The sequence below is a fragment of the Fukomys damarensis genome, unplaced genomic scaffold (genome assembly GCF_012274545.1).
Source record: "Fukomys damarensis isolate Sample0158 unplaced genomic scaffold, DMR_v1.0_HiC HiC_scaffold_31, whole genome shotgun sequence".
Taxonomy (NCBI): Eukaryota; Metazoa; Chordata; class Mammalia; order Rodentia; family Bathyergidae; genus Fukomys; species Fukomys damarensis.
In genome coordinates, this window is record NW_022900943.1 from 6,420,967 (window position 1) to 6,441,206 (window position 20,240).

The window sequence follows — 20,240 nt, forward strand, 5'->3', positions numbered from 1 at the left end:
CCCAAACCCTAAATGTAGTGGTTAATGGGGGGGGGGGGGGCTGCCCAGCAACCTAAATTCCTGAGTTTCTCTAGGGAGTGAGACAACAGAAGAGGCTAAATCTTCACTCTCAGAAGCACCGAAATCTTTCCCAAGTCTCTTTGGTATGAATTTCACTTTGGACAAAGGGGTCCTATCCTCTAGGGGTATATTAAAAGAGAAATTATGCATGGAAAAGTGGGTGCCCAGAGAGAAAGTGTTGTAAGTCATAGTTTTAATACATGTTTTTGACTCTTAAAAAATTTGGATGAGGAAGGATGGGAATGGAAATAAATACGATACAGTGAGCTATAAACAAAATTGATTTATCTAATACATGTTTTGAAAAGGAGAGTTTAACTTGTTAAAGAATTGAATAATAGCAGCCAGTGTTGTAATCTCAGACATCATTGATTTATGTCATTCACTTCCAGGGAGGGAGGGGCTTTAGCATGCATATTTTTTGAGGCTGTTTCATCTGTAAAATCAACTTTATAATTGAGAATAAGTAGTAAATAAAAGAACTTAATTAAAAACACCACAAAATATTTAGAAATGTAATTGTGACACTTGGTATGACTTGGGTAAAATATTTTTGTAAGATTAATATCAATGTACTTTTTGGAATCTGCAACATACATACTTTTTCAGAGGAGAAAGTACTTCATCTCAGGCTAACCATCTTAAAAGGAATCTTGAAAACCAAAGCAAATATAATGAACATGTTTGGTATTTCTTATGTAAGTACACCTATAAGTAAAAAAAAATACTGTATTTTTTATATCCTATGCATTTTACTTTTAATTAGTTTTCCCTATAAGAAACGCCTAAGAAAGGAATGAGATAATACTATTTTCAGCAAATCTTGCTTAAAGTATGTGGCTTCTATTTTGATCTATGCAAATAATTGTGGATCACTGGGCCGCTCTAATATTATCATACATCTATTATGACTACTCATATTGTTGAATTGTCATTTGAACATTTGATTCTAAAAGTAACTGTTGGTGTAATTTTTAGAATATGCCCTTTTAATTCATTGGTGAATATGATGAAAGTACATATGTGTATTTCAATATGTACCATATATTCTTGTATTTAAAATATAGGTAAATTATATACAACTTTATTAACTCTTAATTTTTGAAATCTGGATTATAAAGATATTCTTTCACAAGTGAGTGATCCTTTCATGTTTATTGTGAATATAGATGTTTGGATTTATTTCAGCTCTCTTTTTTTTTTCTTGTTTATTATGCTTTTTGCTTTTTTGGTACCAGAGATCAAACTTGTGTCCTTGTGCTTTCAAGGCAGGCAGTGGCACCACTGAGCTAAATCCCCACCCTGTCTTCTCAATCTCCTAGATTGCCCTGAGTGTTTTCTGTTTAACTTTTTTTCCTCCTGCTCTGTAAATTATATGGATTTGATTTCTGTTATTTTAATGGTCCTTGACTTTTTATTATGCATATTTGGCTTTTTTTCCTTGAAGATTTTGAAGTCAGAGCATTTATCCTCCCATGAATGGAGTTTTATAGCTAGAAATATTTTCATTATTCTCAAATGTTGTTTATATATATTTCATTTATGCAATGATCAGTTGTTTCTTAATGAACTTATATTTTATTTGGTAGCTTGGACTCTGACCAAAACCCAATACTATACATCATAGTGCTTTATTCACTCATAGTAGCAGCTTCCCTTGTCTTGTTTTTCAATGTACCTCTTTCCCCTGTGGATTTTTAGTCATCTTAGTGATCCTGTTAAAATTCCCTTTGCCAATGAGCTCTCTCAAACTTCAGTAGAAGTAGACTGTCCAAATGTTGCAGTTATAGGAGGAATGACATTTCTTAGGGAGGAGTATGTGAGGGTATTGGTTTGTTTAGGATGAATGATGTGCTGTTGTCCTAGAGCAGGTTGTAGCTGGCAAGTTTGAAGGGAACATATATGCTGAGTACCTGGCAGTGGTTGTCAAGAACTGAGCATCTGTAGGGACCAGTTGCGTGTTATACTCTCATTAGCTGTATTGAGTCTCCCAGCCAACATCTGCCACTCTCCTAATGTCACCTGCTTTGTCTTGATTTACTGACTTGTTTTTGCTCCTTCAAAACTCAATTTTGCATGTACCTATCCTGGTTTCTTCATGCCTTACTGTCTCCTTAATTCTACTCCACCAATAATTGGCATATTATTTTAATATTTCTTAAGTTTGTAAGAAAGACTCCAGACAATTTCTACCTTTCAAATCAACACATGGATTGGCTTCCGTTGGGTGAGAAGCACAATCCTGGTTCCTTTGGTCATAGTTATAGGAGAAGGCATAGCATGTTCTAGCATATTTCTTGGAGCAGGAGTTACAGGTTGATAGAAATTTGAATTAGCTTGGTCTGCCTTAACAAAAATCATAGGCACATAATTGCAGCCTGGGTGGCTTAAACAATAGAAACGTATTCTGTCACCTTTCTGAGTAGATGTAAAGTCCCAAATCAAGTTCTGGCCAGGTTTGCCTTCTGATAAGAGCTTTTTTCCTGGCTTTAGATGGCCACCTTCATGCTGTGTCATTCCATTGGTTTTGCTCAGTGCTTATGCAGAGAGATCTATGAGTTTGGAATTCATCCTCTGGGTTCCTGTAACTTAAAATGAGTTCATTCGGGGTTAGGTTTTCAGCCTATGAACTTTGGGGAAATACAATTCTGTCTACAGTAGCATGATAATGTACTATAATAGTCACACAAACTTTTACTGAAGAAAAGCTTCATTTCTAGAATGGTCACAGCACTGATGCTTTTTAATGTTCTCTGTCTTGGTGACTGGCATTACCATCTAATCAGTGATTCACATAGGATATCTGAGATTCATCCTACGGTCATCTTCTTCACCAATACCTTATCAGGTCATTTTGCTCATAGCTATTAACTAATTATTGAATCTCTTTCCGAAAATTTTCATTTATTTTTCACTTCTGTATTTTTGAAAATTCCTCTTGTATGGCCTCCTTACTTCCAGGTTCTCTTATTTTTTTTATGCCCTCCACACCACCAGAGTGATATTTCCATGTCCTACACACTGTGCCAAAATAAATTTAAAATAAAATCTGAGCACTTTAAAAATGGTAGCAGCCCCCACCATAATTTGGCCTTTATACACTTCTAGCCTCATCACCACATCCTTTCTTCTCCTCCAGCCTCAATGTAGGTATGAGAAATTTTGTAATGCTTAGAAGGTGCTGTATCCTGTTGCCTTTACGTGAGTACCTTTTATACCGGATTCTTTGATTTAACGCCTCCCTGCCTATTCAGGTGTCTCTGATTACAGGAAGTTTTCCCTAACTCCTCATTTTGGCCTCAGGGTTCCTCTTTGTGGTTTTTGTATTTTAATTACATTTAGTTCTTTTTCTTCATCCATTTACATTTTCTGGAAATTTCGTTTTCAGACTGAATATTTATCTAATTTGGCCACCAGTCATGTATGCACTCTGTGTGCATTTGTTGAATCAATCAATAAGTAACAGAATTTAAGTTCTCTTCTAACCCTGTCAGTACTTTCACTTTGGACAAGTATTTTATGGTTTATAAAGATAGGATAATAATATCAATTAAAAATCTATCACTATTTGAAGTATGTTGTAAAGTTGAACTTCCTGATACCCAATATTCTTTAATTTTGGAGAAAAAGACAAATTCTATCAGCCTTGAAGGAATTTCGAGGAGATTTATAAAAGTGAACTTGAAAATAAAAATTGTTTTCAGGACTACTTTTTTGATCAAAGCTTATAAAAATAAAAGAAGAATTTCAAAAGAACAGATGATAAAAAAAACAATGTTTTCTGCTGGATGCCTACATGATGTTGGTGGATCCTGAGAATTTTTTTTTTTGCTCTTGGAGCAGTGGATCCATAATGCTATACGAAAGTTTGTATTATGATGAAAAGTGCAAATATACTATCATAAGCTATGGAATTTAGGCAGTTTACTACCTGTAAATATGCTGTCATAAGCAATTCAATTTAGACAAACTTTCTGCATATGACTGCAATCTCACTTTTTGTGCTCACTTCAGGTGGTGCTGAGGCAGTGATGAATGAGACAGATGCTAAATTTAAATGCAATAGCAGATGCTGAACAACTTTGAAAAGCCACAAGCCTTTGCAACAAGCTCCTTTAATGGATTGCTTTTCTATCAGCATTGTTTAGAATAGCTAGGAAGTTATGTGTGCTTTGAGGCATTTTTTTTCCTACAGGGTTTTTTTTTTTTAATTTATTGGTACATTTTAGTTACATTTATCATTGGGATCTTATACCTTTACATGATGTATCTTGGTTCTTATTTTGTCTCATTCCCAGCTCTCCCTTCAAACCCTCCACCCTTTCCTGTGTATAAAGACATTGTTTCCATGTTTTTCCTTTTCTCATATTTTTTCTTTTCCCTTTTTACCTTTCCCCTACTCCTCCCACTTCTACTCTTTTAGAACTTTTATTACTTTTACACAGTATCAGTTGTACATTTTGATCCTTATTTACACTTTTTTTACTTTTTCACACCAGAAAACCTATTGGGTATTTACACGTGTAACTTCTTAATTTCACTTAATTGTATGGCCTCAGTATGCATCCACCTAGCTATAAATCACTCTAGTTTCTCATTCTTTATGCCTGAGAAGTACTCCATTTTGTAAAAAAAAAAAAATCTTTATCCAGTCTCCAGTTGATGGTCAGTTGGGCTGTTTCCATGTTTTACCTATTACAGGCTGTGCCACTGTAAACATGGGTGCGCCTATATCACTGTGGTATGATTCTTTTAATTCTTTTGGGAAGATACCCATCAGAGGAATAGCTGGGTCAAATGAGACTATAATCCTAATTATTTGAGGTATCTCCATAATGATTTCCACAGTGGTTGCACCAGTCTGCATTCCCACCAACAATGAAGAAGGGTTCCTTTCTCCCCATAATCCTACCAGCTTTTGTTATTGGGTGATTTCACCATAGCAGCCATTCTTACTGGGGTGAGGTAGAAGAATCTCAGTAGTTTTCATCTGCATATCTCAAATGACCAGTGATGTTGAACATTTTTTCATATGTTATTGCTGCTTTTACTTCTTTGTCTGAGAAATGTCTGTTCATTTCAGATGCCCATTTTTAAATTGGGTGTTTATGTTTGGGGGGGGTTCTGTTTTTTGAGTATATTATATATTCTAGATAATAGACCTCTGTCTGAGGAACAGCTGGTAAATTTTTTTCCACATTGTAGGTTGTCTCAGCACTGTTGGTGATTTCTCTTTCAGTGCAGAAGCTTTTTAAAAAGATGAGATCCCAATTATTGATTCTTTGTTCTAGTTCCAGTGCTACTTCATAAAGTCTTTTCCTGTGCCAGTATCATCGAGAGTTCTACCTAACTTATCTCCTAACAAGTTTAGTGTTTCTGTTTTAATATTTAGATCTTTCATCCACGTGGGTTTAGTTTTTGTTCATAGTGAAAGGTAGGGTCTAGTTTTAATCTTTGACAAGTTGAAATCCAGTTTTTCCAACACCATTTATTAAAGAGGCTATGTTTCCTCCAGTGAGAATGGTTGGCTCCTTTGTTAGCTACTATGAAATCTGCATTGAGACAAATGATTTGTGTTGTTTCAAGCTCTGATTCCATATCTACATACAGTAGAACTTTTTGGAAAGTAAGATGATCACTGTTTCTTAGTAACACCAAATACTGTTTGCTTTTTATCTCTTGCTGAATCTAGGATTATTACCCCATCGTTGGGGAGCCTGTGGTATGGGAAAAAATCTTTAATGGTTTAGTAAGGATTTGGCAACTCTGTCATGGTGACAGGGGTACCCATGCCTTAAATTACAAATTATTTTTAAAATATAACTTTCTAGCTAAACATATGATAAGGTTGCCAGATAAAATAACAAATAATGCCACCATAAACTTGAATCAGATAAATAACAAATTAAATTTTAATATAACTCGTTGGGGACTTACATTAAAAATTATTCATTTATCTCAAAATCAAATTTAGACAACATATTTTATTTACCAAATATGGCTAGCCTATGTTAAGATATGATGAAAATGCAATGAAAAATAAATGTCAGTGTTCTCTGGCTGTGTCACATCTCATTCACTTAGTGCCTGAAAATTTGCAGAAATAGTTTGTTAACATGTATTTCTTAGGCTTTATAAACATATGCCAATTAATTTTTACTTGCACAAGTATTTTCTCCTATTTTATACAAGTAGTAGCAAATTCAAACATTGTCTTGCACCTTATTTTTCAAATTTGACAATATATATTTTGGCCATGTGACTTTTTTTTTTTTGACAAGAGTATCTGGAAAATAAGAAGTAGTGTGAAGAGTATGGTCTTTAAAATTGGGCATGGTTTATTTCAAGTTCCAGTTTCTGCTACTTACTACTTGGTGACTTTGAGTAGGATTTTAAACTTTCCTCTGTAGTCTTACCAAGAGAATGGAAAGAATGCTACATGTGGCACTAGAAAAATACTATGGGGAACAAGATGGTCAGGGTCGTGGCACTCATGTGACCCTCCTGCTTCAGCCTTGCAGAGTGCTGGAATTATGGATATGTGCCACCACTATGCTATTATATGTAATATTATATTTTCTTTGTAAAGGGGAATGGGGAAAAATAAGAACCAATATGGATTATGTAAAGGTGCAGATTTCCAATGATGAATGTTATATAATATTCCCTAAATGTACCATAAAATTATTTTTTAAAAATAAATAGTAATTAAAATATTGTCAGTTTATTTTTTAGATCTGCCTGCATTCTGTATCATGATGCCTATCTAAATGGACTAAGCAGTAATCTTCAATATATATTTTATAGTTATGAGGTGTTCTGTGAGCTGTAAATTGGTGTACTTTATTTCTCTTTTATTTATCACAACATTCCTGATGAATGTTTTCTAGGGAAATGCCCTTGATATGATTGGCCCCTTGCTCATGGTCACACTGCTATTTAGTGTGTGGGAAGTCAGACAGTGTCCTCTTTTCTTGAAACCAGGGCACTTTTTAAATCATGTACCAGCAGTTGAACTATTGGACTGGATGGGGTTGGTTTCCAGTAGTGTGTTCTAAATTGGGATAAGGAAAGTCAGTAAGTACTGTTCTTTTATTGTAGAGAGCAGATCATAGGCATTGGTGTTCCATGCATCTGCTCATCCACATCTCGCACTTCCTTTTACGCCATATGTACTTTCCCTTCGAGAGGGCTGGGGCAACCTGTTTCTTTCTCCAAGAAATTACCTGTCTGATCTTTTAGATGAGGAATGAGATGGTATGGTGATAGATTCCTGTTTTTCACTGGAAGAATGACCCGTTGACTTCCTCAAGACTTCAGGATTTTCTGTGAGGCAAACGTAGATGTAGCCATGAGACAGTTGTGCAGAGTTGTTGGCTGGCACAGATTGAAGATGGACAGGGATGTGGACTTTGGCAGTGCAGATCTGTGTGCAAAGAATCTAATTAAACATTGTTAATGAAAAATGAGATCTAGGGGCTGGGGATTTAGGTCAGTGGTTCCAGCACCTGCCTCACAAGTGCAAGGACCTGAGTTCGATCCCCAGTACCAAAAAGAAAAGAAAAATGAGATCTGTGTGGGTTGAAGAAATTGAGTTTTTCTTTTTTGAATGGGAAGGAGAATATTATCAGTGGGAAGGTATTTTTAAGACCTTTGAAAAGTTTAACACTATACTTTCTTTCATTCCATTTTTAATCCACGATTTAAGGTATTATCTTCCAGTGGTCAATATCCTGACTTAGTGTCACTGTTCATTTCTAATGAGTGTATGTATATTGTTTCCCCAGTTAAGACTGAACATTTGGGGGCAAGGTGTCTTCTTTGTAACCTTTTCCCCTCACATTTCTTATGCACATTCAAGTAAGCTCTTTACTCTGTGGTTAAGGATCTTTACATTAATCTGAGATCACAATGTTTTATGTTGAAAGGTTCTTAAGGAAGTCTTTTGGAAAAAATCTATCATCTTATTTAAAACATAATTTATGCTTTCTTTGTAAATATTACTGGGAGTGCATATCACTTCAAATAAATTATAAAATGTTCACTTTTTGCCTATAAAGAGAACAATGTTCAACCAATAGGATTTTAATGCTTAGAGGAATTAAAGTGGTATCAGATACTTTGTAGGACAGTTTTAGAGTACAGTTGTAAAGTGCTGATAATACATAATTTTTTCATTTTTATTTCTTGTCTCCCCAGGGTTTTATTTTAGTTGTTTTTAATCATTATAGAGGAAAACACTGAACTTTGAAAAAAATGTTGGAAACCATAGGTAAGTCATACTCCTTTCTACTTTTGTGAGAATTGAAACTCCTTCCATTGGGATAGCTGAATATAATGTGTTTTGCACAGAAGGACTCTTCCTATAATAACGTAAAGTTTTAACTCTGAGCATTTTACTATGGTAATGCATTTCTGTACTTTGACAATTTTTTTTTATTATAAAAAACATCCTCTGTAAGCAAAAACAAACATGAGATGTGCTTCAGTTATAGGTTTTCATAAATTTAATGTATACCCATTCTAATTGTTGAACTCAGTTCCTGCTAATGTATTTTTCTGGATGACACCAGAGAGATTAATAATATTTTTGATACTGAAAGATCATCCCTTTTTCTTGAATTTGTGGCATGTGAAATACTACTGAACTCTTGCTTTTAATTAATAAAAGAGTTCAGTGATAAGCACTTAGGCTGGGAAATGTCATTTAAGGCACATTAATTTCTACATGAATTTGGGTTGAAATATCCAACCATAATTTAGGTTGAAATACCCATATATCTCAAGCTCATATGTTAATTGCTTTTTTGAACTATTTTTTTAGTTTTAGAGAAACTAGCTTTAAAAACTATTTACAGGTGTAATTGGGTGTGATATATACCTGCATTCATCTGATGGCTCAATCTCTTGTCTCTTCCAGGTAGATTTTTGGAAATGCAAATTGGAGTGGGTCTTTGCTTTTACTCTTTCACCTTGAAAACTATGCTTGCTTCCTTGGCAGGTTATGATGGGTAAAGGAAGAGTAGGTGGCAGGAAAGGGAAAAGGAGGGTTTTTGTAATCTTGTGACTTTTGTACCTGGCTCTATGCTGATCATAAAAACACATGGTTGTACATTCCTGTATCACTGTCTGCTAAAGACAGACATCATTAAGACTGCTAACCCACACAGGGAAGTTCCTCATAAGAGAATGGAAAGAAGAAATACAGATTGATTTCAACCATTTCTTTTATTCTATTAGCTATTACTGAGTTTTATATCTTCTAAGAATTAACATGAAAATTAATAATAGATTTATATTCTGAACTATCATGAGAAATATAACCCAGAAGAAAATTCTTATGTGTATCTTGCTTTAAAATTTTTGCATGGGCAAATACTGTTCATTTTAATTTGTATATGTGAATTTATAATAAATTGATTATTTCAGTTACCCTATTTCAGCTTTGGAGATCTGGATATTTATGTTTGGTAATGATTGCAGGAAATATGCAAGTCAGATATTAGGACTTTTAGGACATTTTAAAAAATTTATTATTGTAACTGTGATATATAAGGTACTTAATAATTATTTGAATTATATTACTTTGAAATATATCAATATCTTATTTAATTTTGGGGAAACATTTCCATAAATATACTCTAATGGTTTTGAAAGAAAATATATTATTCTGATATATTTCTGTATAAATGCTCAATTATAGAATGTTTTGCTCCATAATATATAAAATTGTTATAGTTTGGAAATTGTGATTCAGCATTTTCATGATTACAATTCATTTGGTTTTATATAATTTTAATAAAAGTTGAAACGTTTGGCATTGAAATTAAAGTATATATCATCTGGATTATTTTGTGATTTTACAAACAACTGATATATTCCCTTCTTAAAAAGGTATGTATATTGTTATTTATATGTAAGAAAAATTAGAACTCTATCTCACTAATAAGTGGATATGGATATTGCCATTGAATCACAATATCCAAAATATAACAATTTTATATGTTAAGGAGCAAACCATTCTATAATTTTGAATTTATTTAGAAACACATCAGAATAATACATGTACTTTCGAAACCATTACATTTTATTCATAGAACTATCTTTCCCCAAAATTAAATTGAATATTTATATATATTTCATACATTACACCCATTTCTCTGCTTTTAAACAACAATACTTCCAAGTTTGAGGGACGCATTTACTGAAATGTGTTATAGTCCTCCCCTTTTTTCTCCACACGAATCCACCAATTAGACTGATTGAAAGCATATGTATATATATTATATGTCATAGTTACTTTTCTCATTGCTGAGACAAAATACTCAGCCCTCAAAGTTAAAAGAGGAAAGGTTTATTTGGCTCACAGTTTGTAGAGTTTTCAGCCCATAATCAGCTGGCTCCAAGGCAGAGTGGCATGGCACAGGAGAAATAGTTCATGGCAGGCAGAAGATGTCAAAAACAAGCAAATGACACAGAAGCAACAAGCAAAAGCAGCTACCAGCAAGCCTCTTTGTGTTGCTTATACTGTATCTGGATACTGCCCTTCAGGTAGATAGCACGTGTACCCCTGATCCTAGCACCATTAATCCTATCATTGCCTAGTGAATCAGTCACATGCTGTGGATCCAGCCCCATCTATGACTGCATGAGGCTTTAGGGGGACATCTAGATACAAACCCTAATACTATTTAATTTTGAGGAAAAAATGTTTAAAGTACTCAATCTTCTACCTCTTATACTGTTGTACTCCATTAAAATTTTTTGTACTTTTATTCAAGTAAAAAGAACAATTTTATGTACTCAAAAGGAACAGTTTTAGGATTTCTACATCATGGGGCCCTCATAGGTTTGACTTGTGTGTTTTGAATCCTGTTATAACTAATACTGTTCTTTGGAATAGATAAAAATCGGGCCCTACAGGCCACAGAACGCTTGCAAGCCAAGCTCCGAGAACGTGGGGATGTAGCAAACGAAGATAAACTAAGCCTTCTGAAGTCAGTGCTGCAGAGCCCTCTCTTCAGTCAGATTCTGAACCTACAGGCCTCAGTGCAGCAGCTGAAAGACCAGGTAGGACATTCCTGGTTAAGCTTGCATTTTCAACCTGGGCTACATCTTGTGAAAGGCTGGTGTTTTTCTGAAGGCTGATTTTTGTATGTGTCAATGAAGTCATTTAAATCTCTAAACACGACATTCAGATTCACTGTTACTTTTTTCCTCCAGTTATTTTTGTAAGGATTGTTGCTGTGTATTGTAGATGATATGACACTGTGTTGAAAGCTGTGTGGATGTGGAGGAATGAATTCCTGCAGGAGACAGGATGATAAAAATATGCTCAGGGTGCATGGCTGTGGGCTTGGTTTCCATCATCACTAGGCTCATTGTTCATGTGATCTTGCTCATTCAGATTCAGACATTTAGTGTACTTACAAGATTTCAGATAAGGCTGGATTTGCATGTGTAATCAGGTGTGTAAGGAAGGGAAATTGCCTCTATTTTGACAGTAATAGAAATAATTACATTGTCATCAGTTAGAGGAATTGCAGTTCTCACTTCTTAAGAGTGTAAGTAGCAATGATTGCTTCCATGACAGCATCAGATGGTGATAAACATTAGAACTTCTAAATGTAACAGTTTTTTTTCTGCAAAAATTATGAACATTAAAAAGTTTGAGCACTTACTTTAAAATTGAAATATATCCCAATAACAGAATGAAACCAAAGTCAAACATTCTTTTAATTTAATTTAATCACCATTCCTCAGGTTTTAAAAAAATCTTTTTAAAGTAGATCTGTCGTCACAAGGTTTGAAATCAGTCTAATTATGCCTTCATGTCAGCACTCATTCTCATGTTTTTAACATTAACTTAATTAATGGTTATGGATGACTTGTTAGCAAATATCACTTTAAAGGTTAAAAATGAGACTTGAAGAATAATTTCATAATTCAATGAAAGAACCGCTCCAATTAGAAACTAAAACTGTGCCAAATACAAAAGAAGAAATAGAAGTATTACAGGAGGAATTTATTTAATGTTATGTAACACCCTAATCTGGATGTGTATTTCTCTAGCCTTTTGACCTACCCCCAAGAAAAGTAAATTAAGAATTTTCAAAAATATTTCTCTATAGTGAATTGCTGTTTGGAGTTTGAAAGTAGCGATCATGAATTTATAGAGTTTTTTTTCTATGTACTTGGGTTGCGTTTATCCCTTTTGCAAGTTACCAAAAAGACTGGTTTTCAGAATGGATTCGTAAGCTTTTGGAAAAACTAGTACTCTGAATGTAAGTGACATAGGAAATTATCTCGTTTCTTTTAGATTGTAAAGAAGTTAAACAGATGTGCTCTTGCTTATGGTATTGAGTGAAAATATGAGTAGAACGAGAGGAGAGTGGGAACAAGAGTACTGGCAGATACTGCTTCCATCTCTACTACTAGTCCAGGGAGTACTCTTGACCATTCCAGGGAGTCAGACTTTGCAGGAGTCTTTCTGTCTACTGTGTTTAACAAAGCAGAGGAACAAAGATAGCTACTTGTTGAGTTTGCTTTATATTTCCAATACAGTAAGTCCCTGCCTTATGACTGAGGTCAATTCTGGGAGAATGTTCATAAATCATCGGATTCATTTGTAAATCCCACAAAGTGAGTCTTACACCTTTGACACAAATATGCAGTGTAAAGCATTAAAAAATCAAACACATAAAAATACTGTAAATAAGTTATTTTTACTTTTACAATTACCTTAAAATTGTAGTCCAGTCCAGTACAGTACAACAATAAATACAGTAGACCCTCAATTTATGACCGGCCTGACATGTGAACAACTTGGATTAATTAGGTTAATGGAAGTTTTATCTGCCTCTTGTTAACTTATAGTTTGTACCCAGGTAAACTTCAGATTTCAGCTGTATTGACTTACAACCAACTTGAGTTACAACCAGCCCTCGGGAGCTGTTCAAGTTTGTAAGTCAAGGATCCACTGTAAACTGTTTTTTACAATCATCAAAGTGATAACGTAGACAGAGTGAGCTGATTCCATGATTTGTTCTCATTTACGAATGTTTGTAATGGAAAATCCCTTTATATATTTTAGTTTGTAACTTGAATGTTCATAATTTGGGGATTTAATGGTACTTGCGTCCTACATGACTCAGATGAATTCAGCCTACTAGCAAATCCATTATGCGTAATCATGAAACTTCCTATTCTGTGATTAGCATAGTATGATACTGTTTGAATAATGATATATTTCCACACTAAATTTTGAGGTCTGTAAATTCTGTTGGCATTTCTTAAGTGTCTTTGAACTTTTGTCTCCTTAGTCCCTTTTCTTATAGGGGAGAAAACTAACTCAAATGGACCAAGGAAAACATAGTTCAGAGCCTGATACTACTACCAGTGGTTCAAATGTGTTAAGTGGCTTGTTGTTTATAAGGGTAGAGCCAGCCTAGGGTTTCTTGGTGCCATCCTTTCCCGAGTTTGGCTCTGTGGCCTGTCTTATGTCTTGTTTTTGTTTCCAAGGTAGAAACTTGATTGATGGAGTGAAGAGTTTCATGTTGATAAATTCTCAGAATTTCTGTGATTTTTTTTCCACTCCAGTCTCCATTCTTTATTAATTTAATTCTGGTTATTAGCTTATTTTTTCTTAAGACTAGAATAAAATTTCAAAAGCTGAATTATTTTCTATTTTAAAATTTAAATAAAATATGCTTAACTTTGTCATTTTAGATTTACCAACTGCTAATCTAATATTTATAACTTAATAATGCACCTAAGGAACACAATTTGTTTTACACTTTTAAAGCAGTAATGACACAAATCTTAGTATTGGCTAGCCTTTATTGGATACCTCATACCTGAGTTATGTTTTCAAATAAATAATTTTAAACAGATGCAAGCTGTTTCCATGTTTTTTTACCATCACTAGAAAATTTGACTTCTCCCTTTCTTCCTCTCCATCACTTTCCCTTCTTCTAGAGAAGCAGAGGGAGTGCATAATTGAAATGCCTATGGTATATACAGCATATTAGAGCGCATGATCATATTGTTTCTTAATGACAGATGCTGACATGCCATGTCGAATTAAGTCTACAATTTTTTCCCTCAGATCCTTCTCATATTCAATAATGTTTTAATTTTTGCAGTTTGCTTCTTCAGTATTAAGACTACCCTTAGAAATCAAACTGTTTCCCTTTGGCAAATTAAACGCTTGACAGGTGTGTAACTGAGAGGGCAAAAAAGCCATGCCCTGAAAGGATGTGCTGTTTAAATATTGTCAAAAATATTAACAGGTCTGAGAGTATAATTGATGCCTCTGTTTAACTCTGCCACATTGTGTATTGTTTTCACAGCCAGCTAAGAGGATATGTGCTATTAAACCTGAATAATCTCTAATAGCTCCTGTTCATTTCCCGTTCATCATTCCTGTTTAAGTGAGGAGAGAAAAAAAGAAACTCTGTGTGTCAGTGATCTGTCAAATACAAATTCTTAAGTAGTGTCCTCACTGTCACCTAGTTATCACCGCTAATAACTACAGGCTTAATGCGCATTCATGACAAAAATCCAGCTATTGTGGGGAAAATAAACGCGTTAGCAGTTTAATAATAGAAACTTGTCAGCCTTGAGGATACTGCATTTGCATATTTATTCTCTGAAGTTTCTCAGACCAGTATAGGTGGATGCTCCTTTTCTGATTAATTAATCGCCTTGCTTTATGAATTGACAACAGGGAGTAAATTAATACCTTCAGCTTTTGGGGGAAAAACTGTTAAATAAGATTAATTTTAATAGAAATGTGAGGCCAATACTTAGAAATTGACATTGTTGAGATTATTTTTAAAGCTGTACCAATACAGACCAGTTCTAAGATTTGAGAAATAATATGGATACCCAAGGATATAAAAGATGCCTGTATGGAAGATGAGCCTGCAGGCACGCAACATTCAGGAGGTTTCCTCTTGTCACTAATTTTCAGCCTTTCTGCAGTTTGACATTCTGTTATTTTGTTGTTTATTAATATTTCCTGATTCCTAGTTCTTCATCTTCCTCCCAAAATGTGTTGGTTAATACACATTTCATTGAAATATATAATGTATGTGTACACAAATTAGGTTACATTTTTCTTTGTTACATTTTTCTACATTTATGATATCTCTTGAACTAACTGGAGAGATACTGAGGTAACAGAGAATTGAAATCACAAATTACTGTTGTGTTCATTTTTATTCTAGAAATACAGTCTTCATGTTGTAACATTTTTGGTCTATTTTTCTAGAGTGTCAAAGACCTTGATATGAAAGAACTTTTGGTTACTAAAACCCAGTGTCATTTAATTTCAGCTTCCGAAGATCAAAGGCAAACAAAGAAGGTTAAGGGTGCTGTATTATTTGTTGTGAGACATTCAGTGAACCAGATTTTCCCTTGGTAATGGGAGGGATGTCACATGAATGCATTTAGGAACGGCTTATATTCATTTATTGTGAAGCCTTTGTTGAATGCTTGAAATCAATAAAAGCTCAGTAATGAGATATAGAACACAGGAAACTAGGAAGGAGAAAGGTCGTAAGAGGAAGGAATGACTTAACTTAAGGAGAAAACTTCATGTTGGAGGTAAAAACATTTATGATGGGTCTTGAAAAATGGGTAGAAATTTTCTGCAGAGATAAATGGAGTGATATTGACAAGGGCATAGAGCAGTTGCTTTCAGCTGAAGGTGATTTTGTGCTTTTCCTCCTAAGGAGACAGTTGGTAGTGTCTGGAGTCAGTTTTGATTGTCATGAGTGGAAGGTAACTGAGGTCTCCTGATACATAACAGGTAGGGTTTAAGGATGCTGCTGAACATGGCAGTACAGTGTGTAGTACAGCTGCTCACAACAGGAAATGAATGGATTATAATGTCTTCAGTGCCAAGTGTGAGAAACCTGGCTAGAGAGCTAGGTACAGACCAGCGTTATTAAAGCAGTTAGATTTTGTGTGGGGTGTTGGCAGGAGAGGAAACTGTGGTACCAGATTGTGAAGGATTTATTGAGGTAAAGTGCTTGTATATTCTTGTTCTGTTGCATTCATCTTTCTAGGAAATTACATCTTTATCTTCTAACCCTCCTATTACCGACAGTATTTTAGTAATGTATTATTTACTTCCCTACATTTTTAATTGTAACAAACATAACAAAATTTAAGGAAAAGGTTTTAACAGCATCCTGGTAAGTAACACCTTTGATTATAATTATAAAATACTCAAATTATTCTTCAAAGGAATGTTCCTTTCATCTTCCTAACACTAAGAACACAATGTCAGGGACTAATGATGGCTTTCTACTGATGAGCATGTGAGATAACATACACAATGTACATTCTGTGTTGTGTATTTTTTCTGATGCTCTGTCTTCAACAGCAGCAAATTTTAGGACATTTGGACATTGAGGTAAACCCTAGAGAATCAGTTTGAACATCGAGGTAAACAGTGTAAGTCTGAAAAGCAAATCTGTAGATATAGACTTTTATGACTGTTATATCAAGTTTGTGCTAAAATAGCGAGGCGTGTTTTTTATTAGTAGCAGTATCAGCAGCTCTGATGTTTTCTTGTATTTATCATTTTTAGATTTATAGGAAGATGAAGAATATTGGAAACTAAGCAGTCAGTTTTTTCTTCTGTTCGGACTTTGGTCATCTGAAAGATACTATTTTGTGTTGTGTTCTTTTTTTAAAAATTTAATTTATTGGTGCATTCTAGGTAGACAGTACAGTTACATTCATTACTGGGATCTTGTACCTTTACATGCCCGGTCTTGGTTCTCATTTTTTCCCATTGTTCCCACCTTCCCTTCACCCTCCCCTCCTCGCTTCAAACATTTTAATTCCATTTTTACATTTTCTCGTATTTTTTTCCTTTTCCCTTATTCCCCCTTCCCTATCCTTCTCACTGTCCCTACACCTTTGGTCCTTTTCTTCCTATTTGCTAAGTGTCCCATTAGGATCTTGAGTACTATTTTAGTTTTTCACACCAGAGGTACTACTCAGTATTTGCATATGTGTGCCTTACTTATTTCACTTAGAAGTATATCCTCAAAATGTACCCATTTAACTATGAATGAATCTACAATATACCATTTTATAGAAAAACCACATCTTCTTTACCCAGTTTCCAACTGATGGGCAGATGGGCTATTTTCCAAGTTTTAGCTATTACAAACTGTGCCACTATAAAGATGTGCATATATCACTGTGGTATGATTCTTTCACTTCTTTTGGAAAGATACACAACAGAGGGATGGCTGGGTCAAATGGAACCTCTACTCCTAGTTCTTTGAGATATCGCCATATTGACTTCCATAGTTGTTGCACCAGTCTGCACTCCCACCAACAATGGAGAAGGGTTCCTTTCTCCCCACCACCGCTCCAACATTTATTATTGTCTGATTTCTTGATAGCAGCCATTCATTGTGGGGTGAGGTGGAATCTCAGTGTTGTTTTTATCTGCATCTCTTGAATGACCAGTGATGTGGAGCATTTTTTCTATATTTACTTGCTGCTTTTATTTCTTTGTCTGAGAAATGTCTGTTCATTTCAGATGCCCACTTTAGAATTGGGTCTTTTTATTTGGGGGGGCTGGTTGTTTTGAGTTCTTTATGTATTTTAGATAAAAGTCCTTTGTCTGAGGAGCAGCTGGTAAAAAGTTTTTCCCACATTGTAGGTTGTCTTTTAGTTCTGTTGATGGTTTCTTTTGCAGTGCAGAAGCTTTTTAGTAAGATGAGATCCCAGTTGTTGATTCTTTTTGCTAGTTCCCGTGCTACTGAGGATTTGTTCATAAAGTCTTTTCCTATACCAATGTCTTCCAGAGTTCTGCCTAACTTATCTTCCAGCAAGTTTAGTGTTTTTGTTTTTATGTTTAGATCTTTAATCCACTTGGATTTTAATTTAGTGCATGGTGACAGATAAGGGTCTAGTTTTAATCTTTTGCAGGTTGAGATCCAGTTTTTCCAACACCATTTATTAAAGAGGCTATCTTTCCTCCAGTGGGGACTGGCAGCTCCTTTGTCAAAGATGAGGTAGCTGAGTGCATCTGGAGTTGTTTTTGTGTCTTCCAATCTGTTCCACTGATCCTCAGGTCTGCTTTGCCAGTACCATGCTGTTTTCATCACAGTGGCTTTGTAGTATAGTTTCAAATTGGGAATTGTTATACTCGCTGCCATGTGTCTGTTGCCTAGTATGGCTTTTGCTATTCTAGGTCTCTTATGGTTCCAAATGAATTTTTGGATTCTTCTTTCTAGTTCTGTGAAGTATAGTGTTGGGATTTCAATTGGTATTGCATTTAATCTGTATAGCAGTTTTGGTAGTATGGCCATTTTCACTATTTTGATTCTCCGTACTCAGGAGCAGGGGACATCTTTCCATTTTCTTAAATCCTCCTCAGTCTCTTTTTTCAGAGTGCTGTAGTTTTGAGTGTAGAGGTCTTTTGCTTCTTTTGTTAGGTTGATTCCCAGATACTTCATTTTTTTTTGGTGCTATTGTGACAGGAATTGTTTCCCTAATTTCTTTCTCGGTGAGTCTGTTATTTGTGTACAAGAAGGCTATTGATTTCTGGATGTTGACCTTGTATCCAGCTACTCTGCCAAAAGTGTCGTTTAAGTCGAGAAGTCTTTTGGTGGAGTTTTTTGGGTCTTCAATGTAGAGTATCATATCATCAGCAAGTAATGACAGTTTAACTTCTTCCTTTCCTATCTTTATTGCTTTAATTTCTTTCTCTTGTCTAATTGCTATGGCTAATGTGTCCAGAACTATATTGAAGAGGAGTGGTGATTGATTTATGTTCTAAAGAGCCAAATTGCCAGTGTTTCTTCAGCTTTATTGCTGAATAAATGATGAAATGGGACTCTCTTTGTGGCTTCCAGTTTGGGAGCAAAATGCTGACTCATCTGTAGCCTTGCCATCAGTAGGTAGGAAATGACCATGGTCGCCTGAGAATGTCTCCGTTAAACTGTGATTTGGTGTTGAGGGAAGGGAGAACAGAAAGAAAAAGTGTACTTTGATTCCATTAGTGGAAACTTACTGAAAATATAATAGAATTTTTCCCAATGGGTTTTGCTTGTGATAAAAGGAAAAAGATTTTTCTTACCTCTGAACTTTTTATGATACATCATTATACCTCAAATAGTTTCACAACAAACAGAAAAATATCTTCTGTATTTCTTGAGACTGTAATATTCATTATCAAGGACAAATTAAGAGAGGAGCGATTCTTGTTTTCACATTTACCATAAAGTTTATTTACTGTAGGAATTTTGAATACTTTATTTTTGGTACAATAACAGCTTTTAAATGTTTGTTCCTTTAACGAAAAGTTTGTAAATATAGAGCCAGTGAATGGACTAAAATTCTTGTTTTTTTCCTGGGCAAGAAGGCACTTCAAGTTTTTTATATAGTGCTGGATTAAAATGCAGCACCATCTTGCTATTGGGTATGCATGTGTGTCTGAAACAACAAATGGTGCTAATTGTATGGTATTTTTGTTTCAAAGTTAGTCTTTGAAGAAAGAAAAAAACATGACATTTACTAGATATAACCTACATGAGTTTTTTTTTTTTTTTTTTTTTTAACCAAGAATTTAAGAGCAATAGATCTAGTAGAGGGTTTTACATTTGATTCTGGAAACTACTACTTTAAGAAGCGTTTCTGTGCTGTGGACCTTGTCTCATTTAACTGGTCTGTCAGATGTATATAGTAGGTTTGCCCTATTATTTCCAATGAGGAAACTGGGGCTTAGAGGGGTTTTGCAGCTTAAACTTGGGCCACATCATTATAAATTGGCAAACTTTGGAGATGAATTCAGCACTTTAATAAAGCCAGTGTTTTATTTGTATTTAATTTACACCATTTTCATTTTGAAACAATGTTATTTACATAAAAGGACCAGTGAGATGAAAATAAATAAACAAAAATAAAACAGTTAATGGCCCTCCTAAAAAGAAATGCATTTAAATAAATGCTTTATAATCTGAAATTCCTTAAGAGTTTTCATTTCTCTTAAATTATTTCCCCCAATTTTAATCAGTTTTCTTAACTAGAACTATTTTCCCGATTTTACTTATAATTGTGCTAGATTTTAATGGTACATTAAATGAACTGGGTAAAGATAATTGTGGGATAGAGAGACATCACTCGTCACATACCCATTCCTAGAT

General features: G+C 34.6%; 1 protein-coding gene across 10 annotated transcripts in view; it reads left to right on the top strand.

Moving 5' to 3' along the window:
• Positions 1–8,292: 8,292 nt before the first annotated feature.
• Mpdz (multiple PDZ domain crumbs cell polarity complex component) overlaps positions 8,293–20,240 on the top strand; it is a 143,039-nt gene continuing 131,091 nt past the window's right edge. For all 10 annotated transcript variants that reach the window (XM_010630975.1, XM_010630978.1, XM_010630980.1 and 7 more), the window contains exons 1-2: positions 8,293–8,332; positions 10,964–11,130. In XM_010630975.1, coding sequence (XP_010629277.1) covers positions 8,317–8,332; positions 10,964–11,130 — 183 coding nt within the window. In that variant the 5' untranslated portion in view covers positions 8,293–8,316. The remainder of the gene's footprint in view (positions 8,333–10,963; positions 11,131–20,240) is intronic.